The following is a 21,683-nucleotide window of genomic DNA, read 5'->3' on the forward strand; positions in this document are numbered from 1 at the left end:
CAATGAACACCCTCCTCACCCCCTGTTGTACCGAACAAGTCCCTGTTGTACTGAACCTCCATGGGCTGTCAGTGCCCATGCAGCTGGTGTAGCGGATTTTAAATTCCCGCTCTTCTCCATCTTCTTTCTGCAAGGCTTCCGAGATGGATTGGAGTCAGGGGCGGACTGACCATTTGGAAATTCGGCACTGTCCGAGGTCCCGGGGTCAGTAGGGGGCCCCATGAGGTGCCCCTAGTACCTTTTTCTGAGTTTGGGCAAGGACACAGGGGCCCCTTGATCCCCTATTGCCCGGGGACCCATGAGTTGTCAGTCCGCCCCTGATTGGAATGATTCTCTGTGCTGGTGCTGACCAAACAGAATCACTCTGATCCGTCCAGGAAGCCCTGCAGAAAGAAGGGGGAGAAGAGTTGGGATTTCAAATTCCAGGACCGCTTCATCAGCTGCATGGGCACTGACAGCTCATTACCCATTGAGATAAGTATAATGGGTAGAGTGTCCATTTTTATGGAAAGGTGAACTTACACTTTAAGCTGAACTGTATAGTAAGTGTTTTGCAACTGCAAAATATTTGTATTATATGAATGCTATACATAGCTCTAGCCAAACAGATATAGATATAGAACTAGATTAGGAGGATATAGAACTGGATATGCTCTTCATACTGAATATTCCTCATTTACATGGTGCATTGAATGTGTGTTGAATATGACCAGTAAAATCAGCCATCCATGGAAAAACAACTTTGACAGGTACCTGCTCCTACTGCCACTCTGACTGCCTAGGTGATCATAAGCAGAAGTTTTCCTTCCCTCCCTCCCTTCACAATGCGCATCGCTGCTCGCACATGCGCAGTGGGCATTCAGCTGTGATACTGGGCTAAGCACAGCACTGGAACGCAGGACAAGTGATTGGCTGTTTATTAAAAGTCAGGAGCTACAGTTTTTTTTTTACATGGGTGACTGGAGCTCTGCTTTAAGTAATATCAGCCCAGTTCACAACTCTACTAATTACAGAACTGTCCCAGATGGTATGAAGATAAGGAGAGGGAGAGGGGCTCTGTATTCCTAACACACCTTATGCCCTAGGGAAGGGGTAGGCAACCTGCGGCTCACTAGCTGTTGTGGAACTACATTTCCCATGAGGTATTGCAACATTACAAAACTGACAGTTACAACTATGACTTGCAGAGGCATGATGGAACTTGTAGTCCTGCAACAGCTGGAGAGCCGCTGGTTTCATACTACTGCCCTAGGGTAACAATGCTGCTCCTCCGTAGATACAGTACAGTGAATAAGCATTGCCATCCTAGGACAGGAAGTGTGTCACTGACAGGATAACCAGGTCAAAATAAGATTTAAAAAATCCAGAATTGAGAAAACGAATGCAGCCACCACATCTGGTAAGCTGCAACCTATTACATTTTTGTTCTTAGGTGTAGATAGGTTTCAGCCAGGGGCGGACTGACCATTTGGAAACTCGGGCACTGCCCGAGGGCCCGGGGTCAGTAGGGGGCCCCATGAGATGCCCCTGGTACCTTTTTCATAGGCTTTTTTGAGTTTGGGCAAGGACACAGGGGCCCCATGATCCCCTATTGCCCGGGGGCCCCATGAGTTGTCAGTCCGCCCCTGGTTTCAGCTATTATCAGTGATTTTGAAAAGCACTGATCTGAATTGGTCTCTCATTTGTAACTTGTCTTCATTCTGTATTCTTCCCTTCTGATAACATCTGTGGTTCCAAATAATTAAGGAATTTATTAAAGTTATTCGTACCATTGCAGTGCATTTAACACATAGGTAATAACTATCTTTACACCGATCATTAACACCATTAATCTTTACACCGATCTTAATGGGCTGCCTAATGCACTACAATGGACTAAACATCAGATCTGCCGCTTTTTTTAGTTCAGCACATCAAAAACACACGATAATGCATTAATCCACATTGCAGTTTGCTACAATGCAGGTGCATTTGGAAGTGCATTTGGTGCTATTTATAATGAATAGCATCATAGCACAACAACATACGTAACATACATTGTCATGGGTAACAAACATGTTACTGCACAGTTGTGGTTATAAATTGGCCTTTAATGTTTTAAAGATCTTGTTTAAATGTATAAATAAAACTAAGCATCAATTAGACCCTTTTTTGTATTTTAGGCAATCTTCATAGGACATGGCCCAGGATTTAAAAAGGAAGTGGAAGTTGAACCTTTTGATAATATAGAACTTTATAATTTGATGTGTGGTAAGTTCTAAGTATTGTATTTAGCCTCTGAAGTATAGTAATGTTTCATTTAGATTATTAATGCTCTTCCTAAAAATCTGGTTTCACTTCTTTATCTACATTATTGTGAATTTATTTAAACTGAATGCTTAGAAAGTTAACTTTGCAATGCACGTGCCATGTACAGTATTCTACTACGGTAAACTAACAATATTATGTGTGTACTATGCACCAGTTTTTTGCTACCGTTCTTATCATATATCACAAACATAAAGGGATTTGTCAGGTTTATTCTGCTACCTAGGAGTGTGCACACACTGCATTTTCTGTGTTGCGTCTGTCATGTTGAATGGCAGGCACTTGGGTAGTAACCACAAATGGATATCTTGTAAAATTTAGACCTACTTGGTGTGGCTAGCATTTTGGTCTGAAAAAATATGAACAGTTAATACATGATCCTGATTAAGTTGCATTGGAGCATGCAAAAACGATCTGGTAACTCATGGGTGCTGCAGATAAGGCTTTCACTTGTTATATTCATAAAAGAGTAGCTCTAAAACCAGCCATACATGGATCAAATATCGTCTGGTCCCTGCTTAACCAGCAGATATTCATATATTGGATAGCTGGTTGAATAAAAGTCAATCTATCAATTGACTTGTGTACAGCCAGCCTGTTGTTTTTTTCCCAAATGATCAGTGCTGCCGACTATAGCTAGCAACACTGATCATTGTATTCTGCTGCCTGGGAAGGCTCCCCACCGGCAGAATACAATTGCACAGTGGGAGGATTCTTCCATCTACATCAAATGTGTGGATGGGGGATTCGGCTCTTTTTTTTTTTTTGTTTAACCTACTGGTTAAATAAAAATGAATCTTGTATGGGCGACTTAAGGTCTACAGTCATGATTATTAGCTGTTAGCCGTACCATTCTTTGTGATTAATTAACACTAAGTGTATTGATGTAATACACATAACTATCACATGTTGTGCAAATGTTTACAAAGATCCTGGCTATACATGCAGCTGGTTGTAGTTTCAAGAACTTTCAAGCAGTTTTCAACCCCAGAAATGAAGAAACATCATTTTCTTCCCTCATGTTTATGGTAGACAACCACCTATGAAATTTAGGAAAATATGGGGTTATAGCACCCTTTGTGTTTGAATAACTATTAATAACAGTAACTTATCTTTTAACAGATCTATTACAAATCCACCCAGCTCCTAACAATGGGACCCATGGCAGCCTAAACCATTTACTAATGGAGCCATTTTATAATCCAACTTATGTGCAAGAGAAATCAAGCCCTTCAACGTGTACCTTTAATGCGCCATCTTCTAATTTAAGCTGTTCATGCGATCATCTGGTGGGTATGGGTAAATAAAAACGTAAATCCAAATATGATATTTTCCCAACATAGCCTTAAAATGCAAAATCATTAATTCGCAAAGTAGTTATATGAGTTATTTTATATTGCAATGTGCATTTGCAATTTTATCTGTTTTTGGATCAAAATTTTCAGTTTAAAAAAATATATCACTGCTGTGCAATCCTTATTGTAAAGCTATAGTATACCGTGACCTTTTAAAAGAAAAAGAAAAACCTGCAAGAAAATGGTATTATGTGGCAGTATGCATCACATACTAGCACATTATGTGAAACGTACTTTAAAACAAAGCCCTCCAGTGGGCTTCCATCCATCACTGCTGACACGGCTTCCATCTTCACCAGGTCCTTCTTCTGGGTTCCCGAACTCTGGCAGCTTGAATGGCCAAGCTGCAATGACTTCACTCCTGTGCAGGTGCACAGAAGTCACTTTTTACGACACACAGCTCTGAAGGAATGGCATGGACATGCCGTTCCTTCAGAGCGAATGTGCAGGTGTATTTTGCAAGTACATATCTCCTAAACGGTGCACGTTTAGGAGATATTTACAATGCCTACAGGTAAGCCTTATTATTGGCTATTTTTTTTTAACAGTTGCATTTATTGAAATCGTACAAAAGTATAACAAATCAAGGTATATGAGAACTAGCAAGCTTACGGCAGTCAGTAGATATACAATACACATGAGATTTCAATGCTATAAATCCCACGGAGTCAACGGGCCATCGTGAGTCAGAGCGGGAGAAACAGGTATATTACACTGTAAATAGTCATCACCCACCAAATAAGATGTGGGGGGGGGGAGGGGGGAAAGGGGAGAAAAGAAGGGAAGGAAAGGGGAAGGGAAAGGAGGGGGCAAAGAGGAAAATCAATCCATAAACATAAACAATAGCCAATCCGATAAACAATACAACTAGACATACCCGCAAGATAAAAACCCAAACATTAGACCTTTAGGCCCTGAACCTCCACCCACCCAGCCCATATTTTATCAAATTTAGCTGGATAGTTACGACTCATATAAGTTATTATTATTATTATAGAGGATTTATATAGCGCCAACAGTTTGCTCAGCGCTTTACAATATAACATTATAATGGGAGACAGTGTATGAGACAGTACAGTAAAAATATGATTCAATACACGAGGGGTTCGAGGGCCCTGCTCCTTAGAGCTTACAATCTAGAAGGAAGGGGATAGTGGTACAGAAGGAAATAGCTGTGGGGGATGGAGTGGTAAGAAGAGTGAAAGAGTTCAGTAATGAGCTGAGGGCGAGGTAGGCTTCCATGAAGAGATAGGTTTTCATAGTGCGCCTAACGGTGAGGAGAGTAGGTGATAGTCTGATGGATTGGGGTAGGGAGTTCCAGAGGATGGGGGAAACCCTGGAGAAGTCCTGGAGACAGGCATGGGAGGAAAAGACCAGGGAAATAGAAAGTAGGAGGTCTTGTGAGGAGCGGAGAGTACGTTTTGGGTGGTATTTGGATACCAGATCGGTGATGTAGTATGGGGCAGTATTATGAACAGCTTTATACGTCAATGTTAGTATTTTGAATTTTATCCGTTGGGCAATCGGAAGCCAGTGGAGGAATTGGCAGAGAGGGGTGGCGGATACAGAGCGGTTAGTAAGGTGGATAAGTCTGGCCGTAGCATTCAAAATAGACTGAACCGGGGATAGCCTGCGGTGAGGTAAGCCGATGAGGAGGGAGTTACAGTAGTTGAGGCATGAGGGAGTGAATGAGTTGCTTAGTGGTTCCCGGGGTTAGGAATGGACGTATTTTGGAGATGTTGCGGAGGTGAAGTCTACATGAGTTTGTCAGCAAATGGACCTGGGGCTGGAAGGACAGATTGGAGTCTAGGATGACACCTAGTACTCTGGCTTGAGGGGAGGGACTGATGGTGGTGTTGTTGGTCTTGATGGAGAAATCGGGGGGGGGCGCGGGCTGGGGGGAAAACTAGGAGCTCAGTTTTGGAAAGATTTAATTTGAGGAAGTGGAGTGACATCCAATCCGATATGTCGCTTAGTAGGCTTGCGATACGGGCGGAGACTGAAGGGGTGAGGTGAGGGGTGGAGAGATAGATTTGCGTGTCATCGGCATAGAGATGGTAGTTGAAGCCGTGAGAGTGTATCAGTTGGCCAAGGGAGGAGGTGTAGATGGAGAAGAGAAGGGGCCCGAGGACAGAACCTTGAGGGACCCAACAGGGAGGGGGAGTGAAGAGGAGGTGGCAGCGTTATAGGTAACACTGAAGGAGCGCTGTGATAGATAGGAAGAGAGCCAGGAGAGAGCAGAGTCTCTGAGGCCAAAAGAGTGTAGTTTTTTGAGGAGGAGGGGGTGGTCAACCATGTCGAAAGCCGCAGAGGGGTCGAGGAGTAGGAGCACTGAATAGTGGCCATTAGCTTTGGCGATTAGCAGGTCGTTGGTGAGTTTTAGTAGGGCAGTTTCAGTGGAGTGTAGTGAGTGAAAGACAGACTGTAAAGGGTCAAGAAGGTTGTTGTCAGTGAGGTAGGAGCTCAGGCGATTATAGACTAAGCATTCTAGGAGTTTAGAGGTAAATGGCAGCAGGGAGATTGGTCTTAAGTTGTTCAGGTTGGTGGGGTCCAGGGAGGGCTTTTTAAGTATGAGAGCGATGTGCGCATGCTTTAGAGGGGAGGGGAAGGCACCAGTAGAGAGGGAAAGATTGAAGATGTGAGTGAGGGAGCATAGGATGGAAGAAGAGGGTGACCGTAGTAGTTGTGAGGGGACAGGATCCAGGGGGCAGGTAATTAACATTTATTTATTGAAAGCCTTAATTTGCATGCATTTTTTTCCACTAGCCATTATTTATCACCACATAAAATGTCTCTTAGTCTCCTAGACACGTCAAAGAAATTCAGTTATCAGCTATCAGGTAGTTTTGGGAGCAAGCTGAAAAGTGATAGTTTTAGCAAGAAATCATGCAATGATGGTGAATTGAAGGAGGCTGACCACTTGGCATGGGCTCCATTCACAGAACTCGTTGCATTTTCTCAATGAGTGCAAAGCTTTCTCTCATTGGATGAGGTGGGGATTATGAAATTGCCGCCATGCCTCTCCAGTCCACTCATCCAGTTATTTCCCTTTCTAGCTTTCCACTGTTTCTGAAACCAGCATGTAACTTACTATAGTCTGGATGTTGTATCATGTCTATGTTGTTTCTATACAAATGACTACTTTCACTGTTTATACAAATGGTTCTGCCTCTAAAGTACTGAAATTTCTTATCAAATGTATTGCTTATAGTATACCTAAAGCCAAAACTTTTTTTAGTTTTATATATGTAAAGTAAGATATGGCATTTCACATGCATACTCAAACAAAACAGTAATTTGGCTACAATACAAAAAATAAAAACGTAGTGTTAGCTATAAATCAGCAAGTCCAAAAAAGTCCCACACCACAATCGTGGATCAAAAACAGTACATAGTCTTCTAGTGCCCAATAGATTGCTTCATGGAAATCCTCTTTGTGCTCCACCATCGTATGCCAATATATTGCACTCACCAACCATCCATGACTTCCTTATTTAAAAGAAGGTCTAATGCACTTTGTGCCCCCAAGGTTTTACAGTTTCAGTGGATCTCCTCTCAACACTCTACCAATTTAATTCTGCAGTTCAGGGTCATCATAAATCAAAATACATTTCTTAGTTTAGTAAATTTATTGTAAAATGGATAAAAACAACAAGAATACACTCACATTAGTTGGTACCCAATCCTCGGCACTAATACACTCAGCTCTTTACTGGTACCGCCGCTCATGCACTAGAGCCGGCGTGTGTTCCATTAACCGGGAACGAATGTGACGTCAACAGACCCGGATGTGGCTGGACAAAACACTCTGCCTCTACATGTTTCGCTAATCTGGCATCCTCAGGAAGCTCATGTCCGCCATTTTCCCTGGGTCTTTTACACTGTGCCCAATTTTCCTATTGGGTACTACTTCAAAGGCTACCATATTATGGCACACTAACATGTGACAGTAGATATGTCACCTATTTGCTAACTTGCCCGTGCAGCTTATATTATGTAGGACAAAGAACTAGAAAGTAATCTAAAAGAGTGGGAGAGCATTTAACCAACATCAAAACATGCATTAGATCTTCTTTTAAATAAGGGGTCATGGATGGTTGGTGAGTGCAATATATTGGCGTACAGTGGAGGAGCACAAAGAGGATTTTCATGAAGCAATCTATCAGGCGCTTGATCCACAATTGTCGTGTGGGATTTTTTGAACTTGCTGATTTATATCTTACATTACGTTTATTTTTTTGTATTGTAGTCAAATTACTGTCGTTTGTTTGGGTATACATGTGAAGCGTCATATCCTACTTTACATATATGATCACAAGTGATTTTGCACTTTAAGCGGCAGCTAACAACTTCATTTTAAACGTTGGTACACTATATGGTTGATAAAGAATTTTAAATTTTTTAGTGGAAACATGATTTTTGTAAGGACAGTCTATTTAGACTAATTTATCCTTGGATGATAAGAGAAGGCGCTTAGTTTCTCCACCATTTTTTTTTAGTTTTGGATACAGTGGAGAAAGGTTAAACATCTGTTAAGCTTTTATTGCTAGTCGTGTCCCCACTGGGGAAATTCACTTTTTTCATTTATCCTGGTGATCATTGTCACTGGACAAAAATGGTGATGGAAATTCCATATTTGTCTTCAGATGAGGAGATAAAGGGAAGCCTCACAATGTGGACATACAATCCAGTGATGGTTATCTGAGAGGGTATTTACTCTCACTTTGGAGAGAGTTTCTCTCACCATTTGTTATTTTACCCATCCAAAAAAATTATTTTGACTGTAGATATAATTCAAAACTTTCCATATTACCAGGTCTTAAATAGCAATTTACCATTCATGTATTTTCAGGTGGATGAATCAGCTCTAAATGCAAGGTTAAATCTTGATGAGAACAGCAGTAAGTAATTCTTGTGTCTTACACAGAACATAGGAATAGATGCCTCCCTGTACTGGTTATAATCTTACCTAAAATTGTCTATTAGAAACTCAGTCAAATGAAAAGAACTTGCCCTATGGCAGACCCAAGAATGTATATGAAAACAGTTCATACTGCATCCTTCACCAGCATGGATATGTGAGTGGATACAGCAAGAATATCTTGATGCCGCTTTGGACAGCTTATACCGTGGAAGCAAAGGTGTGTTAAAGTGCTTTTATGACTTGATATTTTTTTTTTGTAGTTCATTATTTTATGGAAATAAAATGCACATTGGCATGATGGCTCTAATAGGCCTGAAGACCAAGTAAGCTTAAATATGAGTTGCAGAAACGGCCGGATCTAGCCTGTCTTATGTGGGGGTGCAGTAGAAAATGTCAGTGGGGCAGAGTATGAGAGGTCAGCAGGGCAATGTACAGGGGGTCAGCAGTTTATAGGGGAGAGTTCAGGGGTCATGTGTAAGTGACTTCAGAGTTCAGGGATCAGTAGTTGATGACACAAAGCACTGATTTTGCCTAGAAGTGTGAGGAGCTTGTTGTAAATGTAAAACATAATGTATAGAATGCAAGGAGTAACATACAATACAACATATAGAGTACACCATCAGGTTGAGCCCAACTGTTCACATCGGATTCCCCCCTTACATCAAGAATCACCATTAGAATTCCGCCTCCCCCAATTTCTCAAGTTCTCAAGAGCCCCCCCCCCCAACCTCAGGATCACCAGAGTAATCCCCTTATATCAGGGTTCAGAGCGTAGTCCCCCTTACATCAGGGTCCCCACGGTCACCCCCTACCTAACATGAGGGTCCCCAGAGTCACCCACCTAACATCAAGGTCCCTGGGGTTCCTCATCTTTACCTCAGGGTCCCCAGAGCCCCCCTTCCCCCACTGCTTACATCAGGATCTCCAGAGTAATACCCCTTACATTAGGGTCCCCAGAATAATCCCCCACATATCAGGGTCCTCAAAATAATCCCCCTAACATCAGGGTCCCTGGGGTTCCTCAGCCCTACTCAGTGTCATCAAAGCCCCCCTAATATTTGGGTCCCTAGTGTCACCCCCCTAATATTAAATTCCCTAGAGTCACTCCCCTTATGTCAGGGTCCCCAGATAAATCTCTCACATCAGGGTCCTCAGAGTAATCCCCCCAGAGTGATCCTCCTTACATCTGGGTCCCCAGAGTCACCCTCCCCAACATAAGGGTCCCTAGGGTTCATCAACCTTACCTCAGGGTCCCCAGAGCCTCCCTGGAGTGGAGGTGGAAATATACCATCACCCTGGCAGTAAATCAGACTGTGTTCAGAGAAAGTTCTGTGATCAGGGGAGAAGATTTCCTTTAATTCCGCACTGTGTCTTCTTTTACAAGGAGATGAAAGCTGGTGGAGCTCTCAATGGGACCCTGCCTCTATGCAGTGCACCTTCCTTGTCATGTTCCTGGAAGAAGTTGTTAGCGGCTGAGCACAGTGCATTTGGGTGGAGGCAGGAGGGGGGGCTGTTTGCTTTGGTGGGGCACAACTGAAATCTGGGGAGGCACAGCCCACCCCAGCACCCCCCTAGATCCGGCCATGGTTGCAGGTATGGGTGTTTTTACATAAATACTTTGGTCCAGCTTGGATCAATTTAACTGTGTATATACCATACCCGTGGGATCACTCTAAAAGGTGGAAGTCACTGTGTAGTAAGCACCCTACTCAGGGGCAGACTGACCATTTGGAAACTCTGGCACTGCCCGAGGGCCCGGGGTCAGTAGGGGGCCCCATGAGATGCCCCTGGTACCTTTTTCATAGGCTTTTTTGAGTTTGGGCAAGGACACAGGGGCCCCATGATCCCCTATTGCCATGAATTGTCAGTCCGCCCCTGACCCTACTCCAGCAATCTCCACATGCTTTCTGGGTCCTGTGTATTGTACCTGCCCTGCTGCATTGTGAACACTGGAGGTTAGCCACAGGGCAGGGGCACCATTCAGAGAATGTTTAGCATTTTCCAATGAATGCAAAGCATTCTCTGATTGAACAAGGTGTAGAGTGTGACATCACTGCTCTGCCTCTACACCTCATGCAATCAGGGAACGTTTTGCATTTGCTGAGAATATGGAAAGCAATTCCTGAAAGGCACTCAGGCTCAGAGGCTGACCCCCTGTGTTCAAAATACAACAGGGCAGTTGCTTGGCACAGGAGACAGAAGCTAGTGGAGATCACTGTAGTTGTGGTTTCTAATACAGTGATTTCCAGCTTCTTGAGGGATCCCACAGGTATGGCATATGCATAGTTACACTGGCCCAAGCTGAACCTCCCTCCATCCTGGATTGTAAGCTCGAAAAAGCAGGGCCCTCGAACCCCTCATGTATCACATTGTATTGTTATCGTACTGTCGCATGTTCTGTCTCTCTTTGTAATGTACAGCGGTGAGCGAACTGTTGGCGCTTTATAAATACTGTATAATAATAATAATAATATTGCAGCTTACCAATCTTTAGACACAGTGACTGCATTCTTTTCAAGCCTTTCTTTTCCCTTTATGTTCAATTGGTGATCTGGCCAGTAATACACCGAGGAGTTTATTTACTAAAACTGGAGAGTGCAAAATCAGGCTCACTTCTGCATAGAAAACAATTGGCTTCCAGGTTTTATTGCCAAAGCTTAATTGAACAAACTGAGGTTAGAAGCTGATTGGTTTCTGTGCAGTAGTGAGCCTCATTTTGCACTCTCCAACTTTAGTAAATAAACCCCTTTCTGTTTTAGAGTAGCTATAAGTACTCCTCCACTGCATGCTTAACAGCACTAGGGTCCTTGGTTCGAATCCCAACCATGGTACCACGTGTCTGGAGTTTGCCTGTTCTCCCTGTGCCTGCGTAGATTTCCTCCAGGTACTCCGGTTTCCTCTCACACTCCAAAGACATACTGGTAGGTTAACTGGATCCTGTATAAATTGGCCCTAGTAAGTGTATGTATGAATGTGTGAAAAAAATGATAAAAATTTCATATGGGTACAGCGTTGCATGACCGCGCAATTGTCATTCAAAGTGCGACAGCGCTGAAAGCTGAAAATTGGCCTGGGTGGGAAGGGGGTAAAAGTGCCTGGTATTGAAGTGGTTTTATATATATATATATATATATATAAAATGGAACTCATATCACTTGATTCTGTAAATGTGGCTCTAAGTGATTTTATCTAAATTCCAATTTTTGCTCTTAGTTTTGGATAGTCATCACCAGAACAAAAATAGGAGGTAAAATCTTCTCTTTGGGAGAAATGTTTCAGTGACGACTGGCTGAGAGGAGATTTTCACTTTGGATCATTTTATTCTCATACTCTGTTTTGCCTAAAGGACAGGAAGTAAAGTGAAATATCACAAACTGGGACACAGATGTCAGAAAATGTAGCAGGGATTTAACTATTCCCTGCTCTATCCGCATTCTTTGATATACTCTCACGGGTAGCTATAACCCCCAGAAAAACAGATTTATATTGCTTATATCTCCTCCTCACCACCTGTCAAATTCCCCCTGAAAAGCAATCCACCCCTCATCCCTGTTCAGAGGGCTAATGCAAGTGTAAATGAGCGCCAGGAGAGACCATAAGATATACAGTATTTATTTTAGCAGGGGTATCTTCCTGTGCGTATATTTTCAATTGATCCACCTGCAGTGAATATTTGCTAAGTATTACATTCACCACTTTATAAATATGCCCTAAGTGTTAAAAACACATTCTTTTATCATTTATATTAAATAATATAGTGCCTTGCAATAAATAAACTCTGGAGGGAAAAAGTGGTTGCCAGCAATCGTGTGAGTCAGCTTTTTAAACGCTGTTCATAAGGTCAGTGAGCTCAGTGATATGTTGTGGGAGGATTAAAGAGTGACCTCACTGCTTTTATTCATATCCTGAGACTTCTGTCTGTAAACACTGACTTCCCAGTGACTTGAAAGTTATTGAAATTAGTAGCTAATGAGGACCTTTTGCTTTTAACTTTAAATATAGTCCTGTACAGTAATATATTTATATGCAGCATAAAAATACACGAGGTATGAGTAAAAGATATCAGATTTTATGCAGGTATCGAGGGTGATATCTTTCTCTCTTATGAGATAAGTTATCAGAATTTATGTAGGTATAAGTTATAAACCCTATTAGAGGAAGAGATATCAGAATTTATGCAGGTATCGAGGGTGATATCTTTCTCTCTTATGAGATAAATTATCAGAATTTATGTAGGTATAAGTTATAAACCCTACTATTAGAGGAAGAGATATCAGAATTTATGTAGCTATCGAGGGTGATATTTTTCACTCTTATGGGATAAGTTATCAGAATTTAAGTAGGTATAACTCATACTATAAAGCTGGCCATAGACAGCTCGAATCTCAGCCAATTCAGCAAGGACCAGCTGAAATTCGAACCATATATAGGCAGCAGTGGTGTATTTAGGTTTCATGCTGTCCTAGGCAACACAAAAATCATTCCCCCCACAGAGAGACCCTGAAACCGAACAACACCCCCCTCCCCTACGAAGAGAGCCTGACATTGACCAACAACACCCCACCCGAGAGAGTCTTCCACTATCACTGCCCCCCCATACACTGGCAACCCCTCCCCACCCCGACAAAAGAGAAGACGCTCACCTTCACCCAGAGTCAGGCTCTGCATACACCATCAAGCAGCCTCTCTCATATCCCACCTGATCCCCATGCTGCATGTCTCCCTTCTTCCATCTCTTCTTTTGGGGAATGACGCTGTCTCCATGAAAAATGCATCCCCCCCTAAAAAATGCCACCCTAGGCAAATACCTTGTTTGCCTTGTGGTAAATACGCCCCGATGGGCAGGCTGAATGTACCAAAGTTCATCAATTTGGGTACAACCAGTCTGATTTTACATGCAATTATTGTTAGCGGCTATTATAGCCGCTAGCAGTAATCACTGCATTCTCCCAGCGGGGATGGTTCCTCCCACACCCCACCAGGAGCACACAATGGCTCTACGAGAAAGATTTCCCCATCAACACTGATTGTATTGAGGGGGTAATCAAATGATTTTCTTTCCTGCAACCCTTGGTTGCAGAAAAGAAAAGTGCTCAGTCTACGGCTGGGTTTAGCGTAAGAGATATCAGAGATTAACAGGTCTACCATAAGAATAAGAGATGTAGGTAGGTGTTAGGGGTTATAATTTATACTATAAGTTTAAAAGATCTCAGAATGTAGGTATGGGAGGATATTACTTCTATCATAAAAGTAAGAGATATCAGAATGTATGTAGGTATCAGATGATATTACTTCTACCATAGGAGTAAGAGATATCAGAATGTAGATAGGAGTTAGAGATAACTTCTACCATAAGATTAAGAGATATCAGAATTTATATGGCTATCACACGTGATAACTTCTGTTAAAAGAGATAAAGATATCAGAATGTATGTAGGTATCAGAGATGATAATTCATACCTTAATAGCAGATATCAGATATCATAATGTATGTAGTTATCAGAAGTGGTAAAATCCACTGGAAGAGTAAGACATACTGTATCAGAAATTATGTAGGTATTAGAGGTGACAGCCTTTACCATAAGCGTTAGATATATCAGAATATATGTAGGTACGGGAGGTGATAATTCTACCAAAAGAGTATATCAAAATATATGTAGGTATCAGAGATAATCACAACTGCTAAGGAGCCTAGGCTTAAAACCACATCTACTTTACCCAGTAACCTTGCCCAAAGTCAATACGTAGACAGGTTAAGTTGGAAAGGGCAAGGCCACTACTTTATCTGAAATTTCCACCTTAAGCAATTTCCAAAATAAACTTGACCTAGTGCATGTCACAGTTATACTGTGAACATGCTTCAGCATTAACTTAACCTAGTCCAAAAGACCTGTCTTTAACATGAGTGCCGGACAGACATTAGACTGACCCAACTTCCAGTAAAGGGCATAGTCCATTTAATGCTGGCAAGTTCAAAAACCACCAATAAAGCTGTGACGATCAACTTCTTACTCTAACTCTACTAAAGTTGCAATTCCTCAGGCCACCAATGATTGATTTACCTTAGCGCAAACTTTTATTGAGTTCGTGGCCAGCCCCTTCCCCTGTGCCTAGGTAGCCAATCACTTTCGAGTTACTTTAGCTTGCTGCTTATGTCCACGTCCAATTACTAAGCCATGCTCCCATCAGTCAAGGCTCCTCTTCCCTATGGGCTCAAGGGGTCTTCTTTTTTGCCATAAGAGTAAGAAATGTCAGAAAGACTGTAGAGGTTGGAAGTGATATCTTCACTTCAGATTTTGCAGAATGTATGAAGTCATCAGAGGTGATAATTTTTACCATTATCAGAAAAATATGTAAATATCAGAGATGATTACTACTGCCATGAGAGAGATTTTTGGGTTTTTTTGAAATATAGTTTTTATTCCATGCACCACCCATCTATAATTTTTCTTTGCAAGCCTCTCTGGACTATTAAATTGCTTAAAGCAGAATTCCAAGCTTATTTAACAAAATAGTATTACCGTTTTTCAGATAATAAAATTCAATGCATATTTTAACCACTTGAGCCCCAGAGGATTTACCCCCCTTAATGACCAGGCCTTTTTTTGCTGTTTGGCGCTGCACTAATTCAAATGATAATTGCGCGGTCATGCAATGCTGTACCCAAACAAAATTTATGTCCTTTTTTTCACACAAATAGAGCTTTCTTTTGGTGGTATTTGATCACCTGTGCGCTTTTTATTTTTTGCGCTATAAACAAAAAAACCACAAAAATTTTGAAAAAAAACAATATTTTCTACTTTCAGCTATACAAAATATATCGTAAACTCAAAGTTAGTCATAAATTTAAGCCAAAATGTATTCTGCTACATGTTTTTGGTAAAACAAATCCCAATAAGTGTATATTGATTGCTTTGCGTGAAAGTTATAGCGTCTACAAACTATGGTATAGATACTGTAATTTATGCCTTTTTTTGCTATACAGCGCTGCACTAACTCAAATGATAATTGCGCGGTCATGCAATGCTGCACCCAAACGAAAATTACGTTCTTTTTTCACACAAATAGAGCTTTCTTTTGGTGGTATTTGTTCACCTGTGCGCTTTTTATTTTTTGCGCTATAAACAAAAAAACCACAAAAATTTTGAAAAAAAACAATATTTTCTACTTTCAGCTATAAAAAATATATCGTAAACTCAAAGTTAGTCATAAATTTAAGCCAAAATGTATTCTGCTACATGTTTTTGGTAAAACAAATCCCAATAAGTGTATATTGATTGCTTTGCGTGAAAGTTATAGCGTCTACAAACTATGGTATAGATACTGTAATTTATGCCTTTTTTTGCTATACAGCGCTGCACTAACTCAAATGATAATTGCGCGGTCATGCAATGCTGCACCCAAACGAAAATTACGTTCTTTTTTCACACAAATAGAGCTTTCTTTTGGTGGTATTTGTTCACCTGTGCGCTTTTTATTTTTTGCGCTATAAACAAAAAAACCACAAAAATTTTGAAAAAAAACAATATTTTCTACTTTCAGCTATAAAAAATATATCGTAAACTCAAAGTTAGTCATAAATTTAAGCCAAAATGTATTCTGCTACATGTTTTTGGTAAAAAAAATCCCAATAAGTGTATATTGATTGCTTTGTGTGAAAGTTATAGCGTCTACAAATTATGGTATAGATACTGTAATTTATGCCTTTTTTTGCTATACAGCGCTGCACTAACTCAAATGATAATTGCGCGGTCATGCAATGCTGCACCCAAACGAAAATTACGTCCTTTTTTTCACACAAATAGAGCTTTCTTTTGGTGGTATTTGATCACCTGTGCGCTTTTTATTTTTTGCGCTATAAACAAAAAAAACACAAAAATTTTGAAAAAAAACAATATTTTCTACTTTCAGCTATAAAAAATATATCGTAAACTCAAAGTTAGTCATAAATTTAAGCCAAAATGTATTCTGCTACATGTTTTTGGTAAAAAAAATCCCGTGCATTAGCGGGCAAACTGGCGCTATCTAGGAGGGGCGCTAACACTATCGGAAGTCACCAGTGACACTAATACAGTGATCAGTAAAAATCTGTTCACTGTAATCAATGACACTGGTGACAGGGCAGTGAAGGGGTTAACTGGGGGGGGGGCGATCAAGGGGTTAAATGGGATTTCTGGTGCACTAGCGGGCAAACTGGCGCTATCTGGGAGGGGCGCTAACACTATCGGAAGTCTCCAGCGACACTGATACAGTGATCAGTAAAAATTGGTTCACTGATCAGTGACACTGGTGACAGGGCAGTGAAGGGGTTAACTGGAGGGGGGGGGGGCGATCAAGAGGTTAAACGGGATTACTGGTGTACTGGCGGGCAATCTGGCGCTATCTGGGAGGGGCGCTAACACTATCGGAAGTCGCCAGCGACACTGATACAGTGATCAGTAAAAATCGGTTCACTGATCAGTGACACTGGTGACAGGGAAGTGAATGGGTTAACTGGGGGGGGAGATTAAGGGGTTAAATGGGATTACTGGTGTACTAGCGGGCAATCTGGCGCTATCTGGGAGGGGCGCTAACACTATCGGAAGTCGCCAGCGACACTGATACAGTGATCAGTAAAAATTGGTTCACTGATCAGTGACACTGGTGACAGGGCAGTGAAGGGGTTAACTGGGGGGGCGATCAAGGGGTTAAACGGGATTACTGGTGTACTGGCGGGCAAACTGGCGCTATCTGGGAGGGGCGCTAACTCTATCGGAAGTCGCCAGCGACACTGATACAGTGATCAATAAAAATTGGTTCACTGATCAGTGACACTGGTGACAGGGCAGTGAAGGGGTTAACTGGGGGGGGGGGGGCGATCAAGGGGTTAAACGGGATTACTGGTGTACTGGCGGGCAGTCTGGCGCTATCTGGGAGGGGCGCTAACACTATCGCAAGTCGCCAGCGACACTGATACAGTGATCAGTAAAAATTGGTTCACTGATCAGTGACACTGGTGACAGGGCAGTGAAGGGGTTAACTGGGGGGGGGGGGGTGATCAAGGGGTTAAACGGGATTACTGGTGTACTGGCGGGCAAACTGGCCCTATCTGGGAGGGGCGCTAACACTATCGGAAGTCGCCAGCGACACTGATACAGTGATCAGTAAAAATTGGTTCACTGATCAGTGACACTGGTGACAGGGCAGTGCAGGGGTTAACTGGGGGGGGCGATCAAGGGGTTAAACGGGATTACTGGTGTACTGGCGGGCAAACTGGCGCTATCTGGGAGGGGCGCTAACTCTATCGGAAGTCGCCAGCGACACTGATACAGTGATCAGTAAAAATTGGTTCACTGATCAGTGACACTGGGTGACAGGGCAGTGAAGGGTTTAACTGGAGGGGGGGGGGCGATCAAGGGGTTAAACGGGATTTCTGGTGTACTGGCGGGCAATCTGGCGCTATCTGGGAGGGGCGCTAACTCTATCGGAAGTCGCCAGCGACACTGATACAGTGATCAGTAAAAATTGGTTCACTGATCAGTGACACTGGGTGACAGGGCAGTGAAGGGGTTAACTGGAGGGGGCGATCAAGGGGTTAAACGGGATTACTGGTGTACTGGCGGGCAAACTGGCGCTATCTGGGAGGGGCGCTAACTCTATCGGAAGTCGCCAGCGACACTGATACAGTGATCAGTAAAAATTGGTTCACTGATCAGTGACACTGGTGACAGGCAGTGAAGGGTTTAACTGGAGGGGGGGGGCGATCAAGTGGTTAAATGGGATTACTGGTGTACTGGCGGGCAATCTGGCGCTATCTGGGAGGGGCGCTAACTCTATCGGAAGTCGCCAGCGACACTGATACAGTGATCAGTAAAAATTGGTTCACTGATCAGTGACACTGGGTGACAGGGCAGTGAAGGGGTTAACTGGAGGGGGGGGGCAATCAAGGGGTTAAACGGGATTACTGGTGTACTGGCGGGCAAACAGGCGCTATCTGGGAGGGGCGCTAACTCTATCGGAAGTCGCCAGCGACACTGATACAGTGATCAGTAAAAATTGGTTCACTGATCAGTGACACTGGGTGACAGGGCAGTGAAGGGGTTAACTGGAGGGGGGGGGGCGATCAAGGGGTTAAACGGGATTACTGGTGTACTGGCGGGCAATCTGGCGCTATCTGGGAGGGGCGCTAACTCTATCGGAAGTCGCCAGCGACACTGATCAGTAAAAATCGCTTCACTGATCAGTGACACTGGTGACAGGGCAGTGAAGGGTTAACTGGAGGGGGGGGGGGCGATCAGGGGGTTAAATGTGTCCTAGAGTGTTCTAACTGTAGTGTAGTGCTTGTGTACTCACTTTTTGGATGTCTTCTTCTCTGTCTGGAACGGAATGTGTCCAGGCAGAGAAGAATGACATCATATCCTGCCCTGTGTGTATGTCAACACAGGACAGGATAGGACAGGGACCGATCATGTGATTTCAGCCAGAAATCACTGGCTGAAATCTAATGATTGATCCCTCCTGGATCAAATAGTGTCACCCGCGGGTCGGCGGGAGCGCGCGCGCGCCCCCTGCCGGCGAAAGTGTCGGGAGCGCGGAACCCGTTTTTAAACGTGGTTTTGCGCTCCACTGCCGCCCTGCACACGTATATACACAGTGGCAGGGCGGCAAGCGGTTAAATAGAATACTATGAGTCTTAAATGTGTATTTTTATTAGCCTTCTGTAATACTCAGCACAGGACTGGGAATGGCAAGGTCAGCAAGTTAAGTAACTCAGGCTGCACGGCAGGATCAGAGTAAGAAGGGAGTGATGCAAGTGATGCTTTTCTCATTGTGGTCCAGCAGGTTAAGGTCTGTGACCAACCTGTAATATTTAAAGCAGATCTTCAATGCAGCTGAGCACCATGAACCAAAAACACTATTTAATTAATGTTTAATATTCAAAGCAAACTCCCCCATCCATCCATGTCTCCATGCTTTATTTTGTTGAGAAATCCTTTGAAAAACAACTCTCTAGAATTTCTGGCCATAACCATCTTTAGTAAGGGCAAATGATTCATATAGCATTTACTTTCTGGAATCCATCTGCCCTCAGCGCAAGCATGCATACAGGAGAGCGTGCTTAGCTGAGAAAACCCCTCCTCCTCCTCTCCTCCCCTCCTAAAGACTCCTGGGATTCATGACATTATTTGCCTATGCATGAAACCAGGAAGTAACCGAAGAAATGTAAAAAAAAAAAAAGTTTAAAACAAGTAAATATTATATACTTTCCTATCTATTTACCAATGCTAGCAACATGAGGATTAAAAATAATCAATGCTGATCGGGAGAGTGAAGTTCCATTTTAACTGCAGTGGAGAAAACAGAATTCACCAACCTATACTGTCTGCGGTTTAGATCACATGACTGGCTAAACACACTTAAAATTAAAGCTGCTTTTATTGATGTATTTTAATTTTTAATTGCTAGCTGGAGTTCAGCCATAAATTATACTTTTTAAAAATGCTTAGGTTTCAGGTTGCAAATGCCTTAGAAATTTTGCAATACCTCCCTTTCTCAGTCAAAGTAGGCATGATTTGTAAAATATTTGATCAATCATAGTGCTGGCAATATCTGACTGATATGGTCACCTGAGAGAATTACAAGCACTTACTGTATATTTATCAGAAGACATTAGCAATTCAAATACAAGAGTGTCATGCATAAGATCATGTACAGTAACTTTTGAATAATCACCTCTTACAAAGCTAAACAAATATCTGCTTGCTCAATTATTTAGTAACTGGCCACTTAAGTCTTGGTTCACACTACTACTACCTGAAATTCACGTGACTTGCAGTGCGACTTTGCCAGGCAACTTGAGTACCACTCTGAAGCGACTCTGAAGCAATTCTGAAGCAACTTTCAGGGAATGCCTGGGTAATCTTCTTGTAATGTTGGATTCAAATCACATCAATATAGATGAGGATCTGACTTGGAGGTGACTTCTATTAGAGTAAATGGACACAAGTTGGATATAATTATTATTATTATACAGGATTTATATAGCGCCAACAGTTTGCTCAGAGCTTTACAATATAACAGGAGACAATACAGCAACAATACAGTTCAATACAAGAGGGTTAGGAGGGCCCTGCTCCTTGGAGCTTATAATCTAAGATGGAGGGGCTGGTGGTACAAAAAGTAATAACTGTGGGGGGATGGACTGGTAGGAGGAATAGAAGATTCCATTGTTAGCTGAGGGCAGGATAGGCTTCCCTGAAGAGGCTTTCAGAGATCACTTTAAAGTGAGCAGAGTAGGTGATAGTCTGATAAATTGGGGTAGAGAGTTCCAGAGGATGGGGGAAGCTCTGGAGAAGTCCTGGAGATGAGAATGGGAGGAGAAGACAAGGGAGCTAGAGAGCAGGAGGTCGTGCGAAGAGCGGAGAGTATGGTTTGGGTGATATTTGGAGACAAGATCGGTGATGTAATTTGGGGCAGAGTTATAAATGGCTTTATACATTATTGTTAGTGTTTTAAATTTTATCCGTTGGGCAGTAGGAAGCCAATGGAGGGATTGGCAGAGAGGGGTGGCAGATATGGAACGGTTGGTATGGTGGATGAGTCTGGCAGCAGCATTCATGATAGGCTGAAGAGGGGATAGCCTGCGATGAGGTATACCAATGAGGAGGGAGTTACAATAGTCAAGGCGAGAGATAACCAGGGAATGAATATGTTGCTTAGTAGTTTCCGAGGTTAAGAACGGGGGTATCTTGGAGATGTTGTGGAGGTGAAGTCTACAAGATTTGGACAGTGATTGGATTTGGGGCTGAAAGGACAAATGGGAGTCTAGCATTACACCTAGTACCCTTGAAGTAGTACAGGAACCTTTTCTAAAGTTGGAGCGACTTCAGCAGTGCTAATTAAGACAGCTCTCATTGACTAACATGGGATTTCACATGTCATGTGACTTGGGGTCTGACAAGTTGGATCCCAAGTGGCGGCAGTGTGAACCAAGTCTAGTAGCTGAGTATCCTCCAAAAATGTCTAAACATATACTGTATACTGTATGCACATTATCTTTGCTGTATGGGTGTCCTAACTGGATGACGCAGAACTCTGAGACATTGAATTGTCTGGCA

The 21,683-nt window shown here is 42.6% G+C and overlaps 1 protein-coding gene across 1 annotated transcript in view; it reads left to right on the plus strand.

The window, feature by feature from the left end:
* ENPP3 (ectonucleotide pyrophosphatase/phosphodiesterase 3) overlaps positions 1-21,683 on the plus strand; it is a 169,687-nt gene that overhangs the window by 111,027 nt on the left and 36,977 nt on the right. Inside the window, exons 17-20 of the mRNA XM_089676174.1 lie at positions 2,163-2,250; positions 3,430-3,596; positions 8,515-8,563; positions 8,649-8,803. Coding sequence (XP_089532300.1) covers positions 2,163-2,250; positions 3,430-3,596; positions 8,515-8,563; positions 8,649-8,803 — 459 coding nt within the window. The remainder of the gene's footprint in view (positions 1-2,162; positions 2,251-3,429; positions 3,597-8,514; positions 8,564-8,648; positions 8,804-21,683) is intronic.

This window comes from Staurois parvus, unplaced genomic scaffold (genome assembly GCF_062004578.1).
Source record: "Staurois parvus isolate SC_StPar_1 unplaced genomic scaffold, SC_StPar_1.0 ptg000165l, whole genome shotgun sequence".
NCBI lineage: Eukaryota > Metazoa > Chordata > Amphibia > Anura > Ranidae > Staurois > Staurois parvus.